This window comes from Oculina patagonica, chromosome 10, assembly GCF_052425735.1.
Source record: "Oculina patagonica isolate OP01 chromosome 10, crgOcupat, whole genome shotgun sequence".
Classification (NCBI taxonomy): Eukaryota; Metazoa; Cnidaria; class Anthozoa; order Scleractinia; family Oculinidae; genus Oculina; species Oculina patagonica.
Window position 1 is genome coordinate 18832139 of NC_135767.1, and position 18663 is coordinate 18850801.

General features: G+C 35.6%; 3 protein-coding genes across 5 annotated transcripts; all 3 read left to right on the forward strand.

The window, feature by feature from the left end:
* Positions 1-38: 38 nt before the first annotated feature.
* On the forward strand, positions 39-4771 carry LOC144629111 (uncharacterized). 2 transcript variants are annotated; one of them, XM_078487303.1, is made up of 4 exons: positions 41-115; positions 2693-2983; positions 3230-3245; positions 3771-4771. In XM_078487303.1, exons 1-4 carry the CDS (start codon positions 98-100, stop codon positions 4424-4426), a joined length of 981 nt encoding a protein of 326 aa, XP_078343429.1. In that variant the 5' UTR covers positions 41-97; the 3' UTR covers positions 4427-4771. The 2 variants fall into 2 exon arrangements, with proteins under 2 accessions (XP_078343430.1, XP_078343429.1); XM_078487304.1 differs by lacking the exon at positions 2693-2983 and having other exon boundaries at positions 39-115.
* A 6769-nt stretch (positions 4772-11540) lies between these two features.
* LOC144627970 (uncharacterized) lies at positions 11541-13562 on the forward strand. The gene is made up of 4 exons (XM_078486001.1): positions 11541-11585; positions 11713-12003; positions 12398-12428; positions 12627-13562. Exons 2-4 carry the CDS (start codon positions 11713-11715, stop codon positions 13295-13297), a joined length of 993 nt encoding a protein of 330 aa, XP_078342127.1. The 5' UTR covers positions 11541-11585; the 3' UTR covers positions 13298-13562.
* Positions 13563-15425: 1863 nt separating this feature from the next.
* On the forward strand, positions 15426-18424 carry LOC144627973 (uncharacterized). 2 transcript variants are annotated; one of them, XM_078486003.1, is made up of 4 exons: positions 15450-15522; positions 15656-15946; positions 16473-16503; positions 16812-18424. In XM_078486003.1, exons 2-4 carry the CDS (start codon positions 15656-15658, stop codon positions 17465-17467), a joined length of 978 nt encoding a protein of 325 aa, XP_078342129.1. In that variant the 5' UTR covers positions 15450-15522; the 3' UTR covers positions 17468-18424. The 2 variants fall into 2 exon arrangements, with proteins under 2 accessions (XP_078342130.1, XP_078342129.1); XM_078486004.1 differs by having other exon boundaries at positions 15426-15946; positions 17013-18424.
* Positions 18425-18663: the final 239 nt, after the last annotated feature.

The window sequence follows — 18663 nt, forward strand, 5'->3', positions numbered from 1 at the left end:
AAAGCCTGGTTAATATTTTAGCAGAAAAGAGATTTGTAAGAAGTTTTCGTAGAGACACTTCGTCAGAAAACTTTACGGATTAGATAAGGCCTTAAAAATGACACATCAAGTAGAGGTATGGATTGCTCTCTGTAACTTAAAGGCAGAATAAGATTTAATTTCTCCATGTGCCATTATGGAATAAAATTCTTTAGAAACCATGAAAACTTCTAGAACTTCCACTTTCGTGAAAACAGTTTTAAAAGGTAAAAAACGAGATGAAACATAGCTGGTTAGATTCTTCTTCCTTTGCTCGACTTTATTTTTTTTACATTACTATGTCTGAATTATGAAAAAGTTAGTCCTACAATTCGAAACATACTAGCCAAACCTTTTCAATCTAAATCAGTATATTAACAATGTAAAATTAACACTTCAGCTTACAATTCATATATTACTGTTTTTTTATTATTATTATTATTTTGATGGCTTATAAAGAACAAGAAGTACCTTGAAGCATTAAAATAAAATTGTGGCAGTTTTCACATACTGACAAACAGATAACACATCCATTTCATCCCTTTTTTTTGGTTCACGTGATTAATCATTCAAGAACGGAAAACAAACTAAGGAAAGTTATGCATGCGACACAAAACCTTGCCAACAATAAAAGCTGTGCAGAATACCTCTATTCCACTTCCACAGTTTGTATATTGATGTTAAATAATTGCCTTGTTTAACGTTTCGGCACAACGTTGCATTTTAAAACTCTAACCTGTTCTCCGAAGAAATTATTATATCATTATTTATAGCTATATTTATTTATTACCGAGCTTAAAATTTACCATCTTTATTATTTACTACAAACTTGATGATTTCGACATTGCTGATCCTACCAGTATGCAGGACGCATGTCACATATCAACCTAGTAAATGGCGAGTCTCTCGTAGCTCAGTATGTTAGAGCTCCCAACCGGTATCTGGGAGGCCATGACAACGATTCCCGTCGGCGGCTTAGTTTTTTCTTTTTTTCTTTGTCCCATGCTCGTGTCATGTTGAATACTTCATCTTCATTAAATATCCATCAATTATATCATTTTTTATTTAAGCCAAGTCAAATAGTATGCCTTACATTTAAGCAATAGAGGACTTTTTCCGTGTTTCCATAGCCTCATCTAAACACGAGGGGGGTTGGGAGAATTCAAGACAGTTATGCAAACCCGAGACGCAGTCGAGGGTTTGCATAACTTTCGAGAATTCTCCCAACCACCCGAGTGTTTAGATGAGGCTATGTAAACACGGAAAAAAGTCCTCTATTGCTTTTATAAAATATTTTTTCAGAAATAATTCGACAAATGAAGAGGATTTTGGTTTATTTACATCTTGATTGAAATAGATTTTCTCAAAACGCGCATTTGACAACACATGAACCAATCAAAATTCGTGTTATAAGAGTTCACTAAAATTTGTGGCAAGTAGAGCCGTGTCGACGAAAGCGATTCCAAGTAAATCTTGCAGAAAAATACGGAAAGTTTGACAAAAACTAAAAGAAATGCTAAAAAATACGGCTCTGTAAGGAAAGAACTTCGAGATGAGGAGTTTATTTAAGCTGGAAATGAATGTCACTGTGCTTGATCGCTCTTGAAAGTGAAGTGAACTTGCCCGAATAATGATTTGGCAGCCCGATAACACGGTTGAAAAGTCTCGCCATGCCTTGTGAAGTTTTGCAGGATAATTAGGAATCATAACACAAGCAGCGGATCTAGCGAGGCCGGTAGCAATGGTATGCATTTATTGTACGGTAAATTGTTAAGATAGTGATCTAAACGAGTCCGGTTTCTTCTACTGTCGTTTCCTCCGTCTTTGTAATGTTCTTCAAGCGTAGAATAAACCTCAAATTGAGAACAAATTCTGCTTTGGGTTTTCTGACAAATATCTCCATTCTTTCCTCTTCCCCAAGCCCATTTTGAATGAAAGAAGTTCACGACTATTATTGCCAATGTAACAGTAGAATTTTTACGCTAAGAAAGACTCAGAGAAAATACATTTTAAGCGTCATTTTAAGCAGATTTGACGGCAAAAAGACGGCAACCGATCGGCCGTGCAAAGTTTGAATTTAAGATCAATTTGTGGCATATAGCTTCGTTTGCTTTGACCTATAATTTTTCTCTACTAAAGAATGTCTTATAGGAAAAATTTTTGTAGTACTTAAATGCAAATATGTATTTGAAAAATGTTTACTGCGTATTTTGTTGCATATTTTGTCGTTCGCTTGAGCTCCCTCCACGAGCTCGTCTAGCGCTCACGATCATCGAAGCAGGCAAAGCGCTGTGGTTCTTCTTTCTTTTGCTTGTTTTCCTCGGGCTAACGTAGGAAGAGAAGCCGGAACACATATCAAAATTTGGTATTGTTTTCCATTTCTTTAATATTTATACTTGACATTACTTTACAAGTCTTTTTTGCAGTTTTATGTTTTTAAATTGTGCCGGGAAACACAGAAACCGTGACGTCACAACCGTGTTTACATACTCTCATCTAAACACACCTATCGACCAATGAGAGCGCGCGTAGTATCTCAATTATTTTATAAAATCTTATATGTCACTAACACCTCAACTTGAACATCGATAAGAAAGAAATTCTGTTTTTATCGCGTTGCGGCTAAACTTTAGTTGGACGATCTTTGCTAGCAAACTAATTCTATGTTCTACAGATGCTGACCATTGCAGTATTTTTCCTGCTCCAAACAACAAACACAAGAGCAGACGAGCGACTACAAGCCGTCTTGAAAACAAAGAACAACTCTGTTCTATTTGATGCAACTCCAATTTCTGTAACAAGATCAGATTCACTGATTTCCTGCTCACAGCGATGTACCAGAGAAAAGCGTTGTAAGAGTGCTAATTTTAAACCAGGCGAGAAGACGTGTTCTCTGCTGGACAAAACACGGAAAAGCCATCCACGACTCTTTGTAGAACAAGCTAATGCAATTCACCTGGAAAATGTACCGAGTAAAAACGCAAATAAGGGTTCTTCTACGTGAATTTTCTAAGTAATACTATCTGATTTTAATTCTTCGAAAAACAACCTTATTGATGCAAAAAAAACGTAAACAACCTGACCAGGCACCGGGCAAGAAAGGTTGACTTTTTTTATCACATCAACGTAGACTAAACTTATCTTATTATTTGGTTAACGGTTATTGTTTATATTTCAATAACATGAATTTTTGTTTTTATCTTTTTTGCAGATCAATTCTGACCTTGGTAAGCATAGTCAGAATGTAGTTACCACTTTTTATATTTTTAAGATCTCATTTTTTTTTTTCTTTTTATCGCTACTTGGGGATCACTTAAAATACCTTTCCTTTGTTTTGATCTTGAAATGCGTCAGTGGACTTGCCTTTGCATCTGTGCCTCCTGCTGTGGACATATGTCACCTTTCCTGTGTCTTCATGAGTCGGAGAGTTATTATGGCTGAGGTTTGAGTCAATGAGTAGTGGTTTGATAATTTTAGGATAACCTTCGCCATTCAAAGAATGGGGCCAGTTGGAATAATATTTTTAGTTTTTCTTAGGCAGTTGTTAACTCGAACACTTTATTCGCCTTTTACTCCAACTCGCAATCTCTACAGGTAATGCATGGTCATGTCGCCTTTACCTGTACTGTACAAAACTGCTGTCTTGCATTTATTAGAGAAATCACAAATTAATCTTTATCAATATTCTTTTAAAAGTTCTTGTGAATTTTCAATTCATCATTTACATATAGCTTGTTGTTTTTGTCCCGTAGGTTCAACCCAAGAGCTAGCTGTTCCGTCGTGCAAGGCGCTTCCCGGAGCTCTCCATCCCAGTGGCATGTACTGGGTTGATCCAGATGGTGGATCCCATGCAAACGCGTTCAAGGTTTACTGTGAGATGGAAACCGATGGAGGAGGCTGGACTCTAGTATGGAGTTACACGTTTACTGATTACCAAAAATTTTTAACTGACGGAAACGCTGTTACCCCCAGACCTAACTGGCCATTAGGACCCGAGGCAGATGTCCCAATATCTACTACCACACCACTGAATGAAACTGACTACAACGCCATGGAATTTTCACTGTGGAAACAATTTGGAAGGGAGTTCCTCATCAAAAGCAACATCAACAATTGGCTGGTTTGTTCACCGGACACAGGAAGTTTGGTTGATTGGCAGGATGGAAAAGTCATTTGTAAGATCGTTAAGCGCGTGACTGACACGTGCTCAGATGTGCCGCCGCGTTCATATTTGTCAATAATTCCTAAGTGCGGACCTGTTTTAAAAGGGCAAACACGAGGAACAGGTTATTATTATTTTAGCGGTTGCACAAGTACTCACAATCCCGTACATGATCCCTGTGGACTGTCCAACGACAATGGTCTGAAGAATGTGATTAATCCCCGTGGGAATATTTTCGTTCGCTAAATACTGTTGCTGGGCCGGTCGAGCCAACACCTTCATTAACAGTAAACCAATATATGCACACTGTATACAAGTAATATAGACAAAGAGGAAAGGATTCTACATTCTAAAACGGACTTTGTAAGAAAAACAATGTAATTTTTGATTAGGCTCTACCATTGTATGGTAACTTAAAGGGTTTTTGTCACGATTTTACCAGATTTTCGACCAGCCAAAATTTATATTTGTGTCGCAGGAAACCTAAAAATAATAGTCCATTTTCATTAAAAATTGCTAATATATTAAAGCACTGAAACTGTTAACAAACGTCTTTGGCTGCATTTGGGTCGGATGGAAATGGATTGCAACTTGAAAAATTAAGGCTTAAGTTTTCAAGTTGTTTCCAAGTTATTCCAAAAAATAGATATTTATAGCGGTGGCTTGGTTTCCATCCGCAAATTAAGGTTATATCTTCCTTAAGATGTTCAAAGATAATGTTTTTCATGGGTTAAGTTCCCTACAACTAATTTCAAATAGTTTAGACCCAAAAACGGCGAAATCTCCGTAACGTAGCTCCTTTAAATCTGAATTTTTAGTTTCTGATTTTGACTTCAAAATTAATGTTAATGGGGATTTACATAGTGTAAAATAACAGTAATGCTTGTTACCGCGACGGTAACGTCAACGATAACTCCCTGAAAGGTTATGAGCAGCACAATGGCTCTGCACGTGCGTTGTATATTTAGTAAATAAACCGCTTCAGGCGGCTGGTATATTGGAGGATAATACCCGAAGCTGAAAGATTGTCCAAAAAATTATCAGTTGGCGAGAAGCAGGGATTCTCAGCTGAGGCAACCCAATCAGCAAGCCGAGGGTTTTTTTTATAACCCTCCGATTATTCTACAACACGCTTTATCGCTGGTAAATAGGAAAAAACCTACAGTGATAATCACGGCGTAACTGCGTTTGAAATAAATGCAATGCTGGTTTACGTTATTTTTTCAACACTGTAATTTGATTAAAAAGTTAGAGCTGAAAAAGTGACTTTGTTCGTTCAGTTTTTACCTGTCGATAAAATCGGGCGACGGATATCAAATCGGACGGGGTTATTTCTGATACCCGTCGTCCGATTTTGTACCACGTGATGTGTTTTGTCCAATGAGCGCGCGCTAAAATTAATCGGTGGGTTATAAATTGGTATATTTAGTTCTGACTCACCCACACCAGGCAGTCGAAACGAGATCGATAACTGCTTAACGTTTTGCATGCTGTATTGTAGATTCAGTTACGCTTCTTTGTATGGGAATAAACGCCTCTCCGTATAGGAATCTTTGTCATCTCCCCTACTGCATCGTAGATGACCTGGGCTTGTTATAAATATATTTCTTAAACGAACTGAACTAAAATTTAAATGATAGCTACAATTGAATTACCACCTTTTTCAATAAAATTTACAAGCACTTCAACAAAAGTTTTAGTATAAAAGGGCCTGGCCTGACCATTCTGACACGCAGTTGTCAACATCAAAGCGTAAACACCTAACAAACAACCTACGCTTGTTCTACGACAGTCACTGATAAAATGTGTTTCATTTTTCCTAAGAATTTACTAGATACATCATATTTTCTTCAAAGGTTTCAGAAGTTTTTGAAGCATGTGAGATGTGGGAGGTACCGTCCCTTTTATAGCAGAACTTCCTGTTCCATCGATTCTTTGTTTAGATTTAAACTGTATATTTAAATCTTTGTAGAAATAGTGATGCTGGTGTGCAATAAAGGTTGATCAAAAGCAGGGAAATGTTTGTGAACTTCTTGGAAAATGGCTCAAAATTGTAGTGACAGCCTGAACACTTTACCTAATATAGGAATTATGGTTCAGAATCTGTAGTGCCCGGTCAAATATTTGTATGTTGGTTTTTGCAACTGCCTGCGAGAAGCAATATTCTTTAATCCGTAAGCGAATTGGTTTGAAGAAGTAGTTGATTTAAGGGACGGACCATTATTTTCTTGGAGGGGGGGTGAAAAATTTTCCTCTGCAAACATATTTTTTTAAATTCTTACTATTTTTTGTTATACATATCGTGCTTGCAAACAATTTATTTTGTCTTTCCAGGCCCTGCAAACAATTTTTTTTAATTTTTTTCATCCCCTCCCCCCTCCAAAAAAATAATGGTTCGTCCTTAACGAACATTCAATTTTTTAAAAAATAAGGCAACAAAAAAGGATTTTTATTTGTGATAATACAGCCCCCCCCCCCCCCCACCCCCAACCCCAGGAACAGGGAAGATTATCTCCCACCCCCTTAACCCTTTCACTCCCAAACGCGCATTAGGCGCTATTTGGAGGCGCGGTCATTGAACCACTTGTGACGTCATCAATTTGCACGTCAGTGAATTTTTTTTTGATAAGCAGCTGATAGAGCTAGGATTGACCTTTCTACAGAGCTGTTCATTTTGAATATCGGTTGCATTCTGACAGAGTTAATCAAAGAAAAACGCGATCCGTTTTAGGTGCAAAATCGTTGCTCAAACAGGCCAATACATCCGTAATTGATCATGGTCTCCTTTCCAGGGTTTTCCAACGAATACGTGAAATATTTTTCGTCGAAAAAAAAAGATATGAAGAGTAGAAAGTAACGAAAACAAGACAGGCGATAAAAAGGAAAAGGAGCAAGAAAAAAAAATTCGGAAAGATTCAGCCCAAACAAAGTCCAAATTTAGCACTAAGGTGCAGGATTGCGGTTTATCAAAATATCATGATAGAATATCATTAGTTTGATAACTGATATTTTGATATCTCAGTGATATTTTGGTGATAACTGCATGATAATATCAAAAAATATTTTTCCGTTTTAAATATCAAAAATATCATTATCATATCGTATTTACATGATAGTTGCTAGAATACTTTTTGTTATCAAATTTTAAAATTATCATTATCAAGGTATCACTATCAAGTTAGAATCATATCATGTATCACTATCATTTTCAAATCTCACTCAAGCAATAACAGACACAATGATATTATGATATATCGTGATAATATCAAAATTGTCCACAAAACTACATAATCACATTGCTATTTACTCCTTTTAGACACCGCAAGATTAACTTTCGTAACACCCGATTTTGGCTTTTTTTAACTCACTCTTTGGCATTTTAATGGCTGTCATTCACAAACCAGAAAATATTTAGTTTGTACTGCGTCATTTTTCTTGCAACTTTCAAATACGTATTTAGTAAGATGCGGGTAAGATTTACGTATTGGGATTGTCTGGGGTTAATGTAAGTTATCGTTTAAAATTAGGGTTAGAGTTCAGAGGCAATGTTATTCAGGGTTAGCGTTTGAGTAAGGGTTAGGGTTAGGTTAGGGTTAAGGTTAGGTTAGGCTAGGTTAGGTTAGGTTAGGTTAGGGTTAAGGTTAGGTTAGGCTAGGTTAGGTTAGGTTAGGGTTAGGGTTAGGGTTAGGTTAGGTTAGGGTTAGGAATAGGGTTAGGTTAGGTTAGGGTTAGGGTTAGGGTTTAGGGTAAGTGCAGTATTCTGATAAAATCATGATTTATCACTCTATCACTGGGAGTAGAAGAAATACTACTTAATTAAATATTCTGATAATATCATGATTTATCACTATATCACTGGGAGAAGAAGAAATTCTATTTAATTAAATATTCTGATAATATCATGATAAATCACTCTATCACTGGGAGGAGAAGAAATACTACTTAATTAAATATTCTGATAATATCATGATTTATCATTCTATCACTGTAAGGAGAAGAAATACTACTTCATTAAATATTCTGATAATATCATGATAAATCACTCTATCACTGGGAGGAGAAGTAAAGTTAGTTAATTAAATATTCTGATAATATCATGATTTATCACTCTATCACTGGGAAGAGAAGAAATACTACTTCATTAAATATTCTGATAATATCATGATAAATCACTCTATCACTGGGAGGAGATCTAGAAGAAATACTACTTAATTAAATATTCTGATAATATCATGATTTATCACTATATCACTGGGAGAAGAAGAAATACTACTTAATTAAATATTCTGATAATATCATGATTTATCACTATATCACTGGGAGTAGAAGAAATACTACTTAATTAAATATTCTGATAATATCACGATTTATCACTATATCACTGGGAGGAGAAATAAAGTTAGTTAATTAAATATTCTGATAATATCATGATAAATCACTGTATCACAGGGAAAAGAGAAATAGTTACTTATTTAAGTATTCTAATAATATCATGATAACATATCTTTATAATCAGAGAAACCCCCATTGCGGAATATCAACAAAATCAACCCCTTATATCACCAAAGATATATCATGATAATAGCACTATCCTTTAGAAGAAACATATAGAAAAAAACGTGATATATCATAATTGACTATTAGTCCTGATATAATGATAATACGCAATACTGCACCTCTCTCAAATTTAGGCTATGTGCATGCACCAAAGTGAAATATCGTGCATTTTTACATGGAATCTTTGTAAAGATGTTTCTATAGTGTGAAAAAGTGCTTTTCTAGCAAAGTTTAGGGAAATTTAGCTTGAACTGTTTAAAAAACGCGTTTTTCGCGGAAATTCAGGAGTAAGAGGGTTAAACGACGGAGCGCGTTTAAATTGGCTTCTCCATCGAAGAGTCAATAAGACTTTCCAGTAGGATTGTAAATTTACTAAGAATGTTAATACGAAAATCTACGAAGCAAATAGGTGTTTATACGTAATCAGAAGCCTAAGAAAAGAATGATACAGCCAGAAGGATAAAGATAATCTGTTCAAAGCCATTGTCCTGCCAAAGATAACTTATGGACTACCAGTGTATGGTGCAAGTGCGTCGGACCTTAATGCAGTACAGTGTTTCCTTAAAAGGAGCCGCAAGCGACATTATATCTCTGAATTAATCAATATAAATGACCTACTTGTGAAAGCGGACAGCACACTATTTGAAAAAATCAGTACAGACGAAAACCACCCGCTGTATAATTTACTACCAAAGCGGCACTGTTCTACCCATCAATTGCGGTCAGCAAATATTGTATTACCCCTACTAAAAACTGAGCGTTTTAAGAATAGTTTTGGTAAGGGACTGGTCAATAAGTACCAGGGGGGGTGGGCCGGAGCAATTGGAAAAGTAGTGGCTTGAAAATTTGTGACCCACCCCTTCCTTCCGGTTTCAAAACTGGCTAACCCACCCCTGATAGGGGGTTGAAAATTACATGACCCACCCCCTTTTGCTCATAAAATTCATTATTCTGTAAGTGGTTGGAGGTTTTTGATTTGATATCAGCTTTTAAAGTGTGATTCCCTACAACATCACCCTAATTTTCCCTGATAAACACTGCAGTTCCGTATACGTCTTTTTCCATTTCTTAGCACACCAAAGAAGGAAAAAATGCTCATCGCTTATACAAGTCTTTTTTAAGTTTTCCATATATTTGTGTGTTAAGTCTACGAGAAAATTTAGACACAAACATATGCGAAAATTGAATCAGTACGTAATATTAATTCATAAACAATTATTCAAGAAATACAGAAATTGACAACAAAAACTGTCTACAACCACTGTCTATAACTTATATTTGCAAAGTGTTTAAGAAAAGAGTTTACTGGTGAAAGCCTAAAGTGCTGAGTGAATCAACGCAGCATGAAGACAGACAGGCAAAACTGACGTTATGATCATAAGCCATCTAGGGGGGGGTCAGGGGGCATGCTCCCTAGGCTTTTATAGATTGTGCTCCTAAAAGTGGCATATTATGCTACTAGCAGTGCTCAAAATTTTGCCAAATTATGCAAAAATTATGCCAGAATTCCCAAATTATGCTTCTGATTTCCGAAATTATGCTCACAAAATGACGTAGATTCTATACATAGAGGTGCGCAATAACGACACCAAATTATGATGTTTTTTAAATAAACTGTTGTTGTAAATTTATTTGTGTTTATGGCAGTTTATCACGGCCGTCAGCTGTCCAAATTAGCTGCTCGCATCTCTAAACCGTTTGTAAAATGCCTCCAACGACTTAACAATCACAATTGTATAGCTAAAACACGCATTGCAAGAACAAACTACCTAAATTTCATTTATTTCTGTAGAAAGTACACCATATTTACTACATTTTATGAATTTATGCTCCAAAGAGTGCTAAAAATTGCTAATTATGCCGTGGCAGTGCTCGTTTCACAAATTATGCTTTTTAGCTCCAATTATGTCAAAAATTATGCTAGCACAATCTATAAAAGCCTAATGCTCCCCCGGGAAATTTTTATATTTGAGCCTCCTGAAATCGCTAAAAAATCATTTAAAATTGGTCACTTCGAGAAATTTATCTATTTATACTGATATAAATAAGATGACCCACCCCCTACATGTAGATCAAAACTACATAACCCACCCCCTTTCTGCTCCGGCCCACACCCCCCCCCCCCCTCTACTTATTGACCAGTCCCTAATAGGTTAGCTTTTAGATATAATTTAGCAGTTAATTCTTAGTTTTTCCATAGTTTTTAATATAATTGTCATAATGTTGTAACTAATTTTTAATTTTTATTCTCATTCCTGTATTTAGCTCGTTTTTAATATTTTACCATTGTAACATTTGATATGTATTTTATCAATTGAAATAAAGACACTTTATTTATAAGAACATAAAAACCGGCATCCCTTTAGACATACATACATAAATAAATGATTTATTTAAGATGCAGAAAAAAGGACAATTAAAATACATCTTAACAAGCTTTAAAAGTAAGTTGTCGATGGTCTTCCCTTTCATTCATTCAATATGATTGACATATAATTGCAATTAACCTAATTTTTCATATGCCATATTGTGTTAATCTAAAGTCAAGACACATAAGCATCCTGCTAAAAAGCTTTTTTCGAATTAAAAAGCAAACATTACCTCAAAATTACAATAAAAATATACGCACTACCCATAATAAACGTCGATATTTATTTTCGTAATGGCAAAAACAAATTAATAAGAAAAACAGCATGACAAAAACGATTGCAGTAATAATGTTTTGTGCGCTAATAATTCTCATTTGACATTTTTCATCCGTGACACTTGGCGTTTCTCACGGATTTCTTAAATTAAAGCGATGGCTGTCAACACGTATATCTTTCACCCTTTTTTCCTGAAGAAAATCGTAAGTAATTCAGTCCTTCAAAACCCAGTTCTCTTCCCGTTACCTACTAAACTGTTATAGCTACGCATATTTTTACTTAATCCCCAAGTGCTTATCAAATAACCGTTTTTTCTTCTTTTTTTCGCAGATGGTACCGGGAACACTTGTATTTATATTTTCCTTGGCGGTAAAGATAAAAGCAGAAGAGAATGGCGTTTTCTTTAAAATCGAAGCAAACTCTTTTCTTTTTCATGAAAACAGCATTTGGAATGGAAAGGCAGACTCGTTACTGTCCTGTTCACAAATTTGTGCGAGGCAAGATGCTTGTAAAAGTGCAAATTTTATAGCAAGTGAAGAAACCTGTTTGCTTCTCAGTGAAGGACAAACAAAGCGGGAAGAAAAGCTTTTAGAACGAGACGGTTCTCTTTATTTGGAAAAGGTTTGTTATCAACATTTTTCATGACTCCAGAACTGTTTTTTTTTTACAAATTCTCATTTAAAATTTCTTGTTTTCAGTTCTTCTCGTGCCGTTGTTTCGTCTGGTTTGAGGAAATAGACTTGCAATAAATGTAAATAATGTAAAGATACTAAAAGACACTAAAACCTTGTTACTGCAAGAAAACAATATTTTTCGTTACGAAAAAGTGTAAGGGAAGAAAAAAGTTATTGCTTCATCGAGTTCACAATTAATTGATGCGGTTCCGAGCTTTTAAAGTAAAAAAAAAATACCGTTCTAAAAGAATTGTTTTGCCGAATTATTGTTTTAAGGATTACTGTATCTTCGTCTGTTACAATGATGAAACAAAATAATAAAAGATTTATTCACTTTACAGGTTGGATCTCCTGAAATATCCAGTTCACCTGGTGAGTAACAAATCGTCATATTCTAGACATGTTAGCTCGGTCTTATTTTGACGTTTCAAACCAAGTCTCTCTGAAGTAGGTATCATGGCAGAGGGAGCATTTTTTCTACACTGCTCTCAGTCCGCTGGAGCCTGCATCAAATGATCAGTAAGGTCATAAATGTGTAATGCCATGACTAACGGAACATACTTTGTGTAGGTACCACTCAATCGTCCGCAGTCTCATCCTGTCAGGCCCTCTGCAGCCAATCTCCTCTTCCTTCCTCGGGTGTTTATTGGATTGATCCTGATGGTGGGTCCCAGTCCAACGCATTCAAAGCTTACTGTGACATGGAGACAGATGGAGGAGGCTGGACTCTAGTGTGGAGCTATACATTCACTGATTATAGCAACTTTCAAGGTATGAGCTCAAACGCAATCACGCCAAGACCAAATTGGCAAGTAAATTCCGTTGTGAATGTTCCCATCTCGACGACTCCTCCATTGAACGAAACAGACTACAACGCCATAAACTTCTCGCAGTGGAAACAACTTGGCAGAGAGATCCTGATCAAAAGCAACATCAACAACTGGTTGACCTGCCATCCAGGAACTGGAAGTCTGGTTGATTGGCAGCAAGGGAGCGTCAGCTGTCAGATCATCAAACACGTGACAGACACATGCAATGCTACGTTAGCGCCTTCCATGTTTTCTCCTAGCCAAGGCTTTGGACCGATGTTCTACTCAAGTACTTACTGGGGAAGCACTTACTATTATTTCGAAGGCTACACAGGGGATCACTGGCCTACCCATGATCCTTGTGGAACAAACCGAGGAAATCAAGTAAAAAATGTGGTCAACCCACATGGGAATATTTTCATTCGAGCCTAAGAGCGATGTAAGCTTTCATTTACGTTCATGCAATATTGCAATAGAAGAAAATTCGAAGTCAAGTTGACAAAAGCACAATTTCTCACATGTATATTTAAAATGTACAGGCAAACAATCCGTATAATTATATATTTTAGACTGGAACTTTGGCGCTTGCAGGACTTAAAGCCAAACGTTCCCGACATCTGACGTTCGCAGGCAATTCTTTGTAGAAGTAACGCCAAAAAAGTTATATTTAATAAAGGATGATGTAAAAAAAAAGAAAGGTCTACGTTATTTTTTCTCCTCCACGTCTTCGTTATGTTGGAAGTTTGATTAAACTTAATGTAGAACGTGTTTCACAATCTGCAGCGGTTTAGTTAAAAAATTATAAACCGGTCTTTGTAATTGATGACAGGTATCAATATTCGTTTGGTTGATAATTTTTTTCCGCCGTTCAACCGCGAACACCTCCAAACTAAACCAAAATTCATTTCCGGTTGCCAAACTGTTTTGCATAACCGTCCTTGTGAGGAAAGGCTCAAGTATGTCGCCTTTTTCATACCTAACTGAGAGATTGAAAGTATTTATTGATCTTACGAGCTCAACACGAAATTGAGGAACAATAGCCATTGTTTGTTTGGTTTAGTGATTGGCCAAAAACCAAAATCTCCTAGCAACGGTAAAAGGTTTTTCCTACCCATCTTATTTCGCCGTAACACCAAATTCAAATTAGTTTAGCATCCATGACTTCTCGGTTCAACAAAAGCTTGGTTACCCATTTGTTGTAAACTAATTCGAACAACGAAAGTAAAATGATGACTTTAGTGGTTAGTTATTGGCTTTATATTTAGACGAACTCCACTTATCCTATAGCTCATGCATGTACGAATGACACCATTTCAAACTTGTGTTTTAAAATATTGCAGGCATTCAATTCGAAAAATTCCTAGATTGAAACTTTGTCATTGGAAGAACTAAAAAGCAAAAACAGCGATTATTTTGATTTTACCCGCCTATTTTTATGCTTCCCTAGTGACTCTGCGTTGTGACTTTTGAATAAACCTATTTAAAAAACGAGCCCAAATAAGCCGACCCAGTGGGAAATTAGCCAACCCAGTGGCTTTTTCCAGATTCCACTGGGTCTGTTACAGAGAGGTGTAGTAAATAACTTACACCATTGTTTAAATTTAAAAACTAAAAGCTTGAACTTACCTCATATATGTGGAAACATAATTTACAATCTCCAGCTTCCTTTAATTAATAGTGTAAAAATTATATACTGGTTTTTGTAGTCGCTTGATTGATAAGCAAAGCAGTTTGAAGACGCAGTTGACCGGAATATGATTAAATAATCACATTTTTAAATTAGTGGCTTTAATTTCAATTAAAGAAAAAAAAAAACACTGCAGCCAGCCGAAATATTATAATTTCTTCTGGACGTTTCTAATGATTACCGGAACTAATGGCCCTCCGGAAAGAAAGTAAATTTATCAACGGTCCAAGCGAAGTAAACAAAAGTGACTAGGTCGTTAAAAAAGCTTAATTTTAAAAAAGCATTTTTACTTTGGCCGGTAATATCCGCGAGTGAAAGATACTTTGAGCATACGGTCAGTATTGTGTTAATAAAGAGAAACATTGAAAACGAACTTGCGAGCTAATGAACAAACGTTATTTACAAAATACAAAAACTAACTCGAAAAATTCATTTCATAGGCACTTAAAAAACGTAGCACGGAAATTGAAAATTTTCACGAGTAGTCATTATTAAATAATAGTTATTAATATTATAAATCATAAAGATAATTTTATTTCCCGCGCCTCTCCGTGTCAATTTCAAGGCAAAAGGATACTCTAGAAACGTTGATTTGCATTTTTTAGAACGATTGATTACGTACAACCTTTTTGAACCGATAAATGTTTATCTGAAAAGCGGGTTTTAAGTAAGCACTTTTTATATATATTAACAAAATGCCAACAAAGCCTCAAGATATTATGTCTTTTGAGGATAAAATTCGATTGCAATATAAATACAAAATTGTCATTAAAACTGCGATATTTACTTAAGGAATGACAAAATATGTATATATAGACCAAAAACAGGACGTCAATATTGATTGATGTAATAACATCATTTTATGCGCACTTTAGTGAATTCGTATTTGTCATTTCCCATCAGTTAGTTCTTAAATTAGCGCATACATGTCGCCAGGGGTATCCTTCGACCCTTCTTCCTCAAGAAAATCGTAAGTAATTCGATTCTTCAGTTCTTCAAAACTAAACGCACTTTCAGTAATATATCAAGCCTACAAATTATATATATTATATATTATATTATTTCTCAGTCCAAGATCACATTTATTTTTTCCCTTACTGCAGATGTTGCTGGCTACAGTTGTATTTATGTTGTCCTTGGCGGCAAAGATAAAAACAGACGAACATGGTGTTTTCTTCAAAATTGAAGAAAACTCTTTTCTTTTTCATGAAAACGCTTTTTGGAATGGAAAGGCAGACTCCTTAATGTCTTGTTCACAGATGTGTGCGAGGCAAGATGCTTGTAAAAGTGCAAATTTTATAGCAAGCCAAGGGACCTGCTCACTTCTCACTGATATTCAAACAAAGCAGTCAAAAAGGCTTTTAAAACAAGACGGTTCTTTTTATTTGGAAAAGGTTTGTTATCACTTAATTTCTTGTCAGATCTCTATATGTAGGCCACTACATTTGACTTAATGCCTGATATTTGACAACTGTCTGGCATTAATTAAAACGAACTTAAAAGTGTCCTCGCTATTTCCATGCTTCTTAAAAAAATGTATTGACTCTCATGTAGCTTTCCCCAATTCAGGAATATGATTAATTAAATTAACTGTATAAAAACGTTTTCGTGTTTTGGTATTGACCTGTCGTAGCATAAAGCTTATATTAAAGCGCTAAACGTAAACACTTCTGCAAGAGTAATTTTTTTTTCATCCTAGAAACCAAGGAAAAGAAATATCAGTGCTCAAAGTTCTCTTTTTCACTGGTTTAAAATTTTTAAATTTTTAAAACACTCTTTTATCACTTTAATTATCGACTTGTCAGTTTTTTGGTGTTTGTTTCCTTGTATGTCTTCTTTTTTTTTTTGAGGGGGGGGGGATGTCACTTCTCTCTAATATTTATTTCAAGTTTTCCTGAATTAGTATCATTCATTTTAAAGGTTGTCTCTCCTGGAATTCCAAATTCACCGGGTAAGTAATGTTACTTTTTAGTTAAGAAGTTTAGGGGTCGATAGTACTTAATTTTGGTATAATAACGCTTTGGATATTATTAAGCGATAATAACTAATGATAAAAGCACACAAACCAACACCCAATCAATAATTTGTCTCTGTTGGAAAATTAAAATTGGTGAGTGGGGTGGTAAATATGGCTGATCTAGTTTATAATTTTAACGATAAAAGGTGTACATTTAGTAACAGTGGTAAAATTGTAAAATATTTCAATATTTTGGGTCATGTTCATGAAAACCAATGATTAAAAATGTCTTATTCACGTAGGCAACACTCGATTTTCAGCGGTGCCCTCGTGCCAGGCCCTACACAGTCAATCTTCTTTTCCTTCCTCGGGTGTTTATTGGATTGATCCTGATGGTGGGACCCAGACAAACGCCTTCAGGGCTTACTGTGATATGGACACTGATGGAGGAGGTTGGACCCTAGTATATAGCTATACATTCACAAATTATGTTCATTTTCAAGATAACTCGAACGCGATCACACCAAGACCAAATTGGCCAGCAGTCTCTAAAGTAGATGTTCCCGTCTCGACAACTCCTCCCCTGAACGAAACAGACTACAACGCCATAAACTTCTCGCAGTGGAAACAACTTGGCAGAGAGATCCTGATCAAAAGCAATATAAACAACTGGCTGATATGCCATCCGGGAACTGGAAGTTTGGTTGATTGGCAGGACGGAAACATCAGCTGTCGTGTTACTAAACACGTGACGGATACGTGTAACGGAACTGCGCCGCCTTGGGACTTTAAATCGAGTAATGCCTATGGGCCGAGATTCAGGACTTCTGCTAATTACTATTATTTTGATGGATACACAAGGAAAAACTGGCCAACTCATGATCCTTGTGGAAAAAATGCGGGAAATCATGTGAAAAATGTGATTGATCCACATGGGAACATTTTTATCCGAGCATAAGAAACTATAGTATCGTCGAATACAACGCAATAAAGTTCCCAGAGAAAGTGTAGCTTAATATTGATCTTTTGAAACCTAGCATGTTTATAAGAAACACGTTTCCCTCCAACATGCATTGTTCACATAAGGTTGTTCAATTCCAAACAACTGCCATCGATCAGGTCACTCAATGCACCGCCTGATGTATATTAAACTCTTTACGCCGTGAAACATGATGTCTCATTCGTGATAAAAAATGATCAAAACTAGTTTACTGGTTTACATATTTGCAAACCAGAACGTATGTTTGCTGTTTTATCCAATACTGATAGCATCAAATATTTTAAATCTGCTTAATGATAAATATCAATTTGCATTAATAGTAATGTTAGCTCTGAAGAGTTGGCGGTTTATCAAGGCATTCTCGTTCCTGAATTCTCATAACCTGTCTTCTTGTCAATGTACAATATCGTAAAGAGAATATAATTATAATTTGCAGTTAATGAAGGAGTTAATAAGCTTTTCATTATTCTAACTGATAGTTGAAACTTATAAAGCAGTGTATCTTGTATGCTTCTTTTTCTCGATCTTAGCTTCCAGTCCACTTTCTCGGTAAATTGCGCATGCAGATTACCCTAACCGGAAACAATTTTTGTCAGCCGTGTAATATCACACCTACTTTAAAAATAAACAAAGGAAAATGTGTTGCGTGAAACTCGAGTAACTGTCCGCACAATCTCTGTCTTTTAAATATAGTATATTAAAAATATAGGGTCAGTTCGTAATTTGACCATCACAAGTTAACAAAAATTTATTTTACCCCAATATTGTATATAAAGCCGTGCAAGTAATTATAACGAACTAGTAATCCATTGTAAATGGTGACTGTTTACTCGCTTAGCATAGTGTAGATAACTATTGTAATTAGCTTTTGTGTGTATTGTGGGTATTGTATGTGTGTTTATTGCAATAAAAATACAGGGCAAAAGTAATGTCTTAGCTGATAGCATACCCCGAGTGAAAAAAAAAAAAAAAAAAATACCCCGAGTGAGTGAAAGTCAACTTATAAAAGATACTTTCTTATTGAAGATAAGTCGCATTTGAAGTGTTTATTATTGCTTGGTAATCGAACAGAATGAGATATGTAAATGATTTTAGATCATGACACTCTAAATAACGTGATCTCGGAAACGAGAAATTTCCATCAAAATTATGAT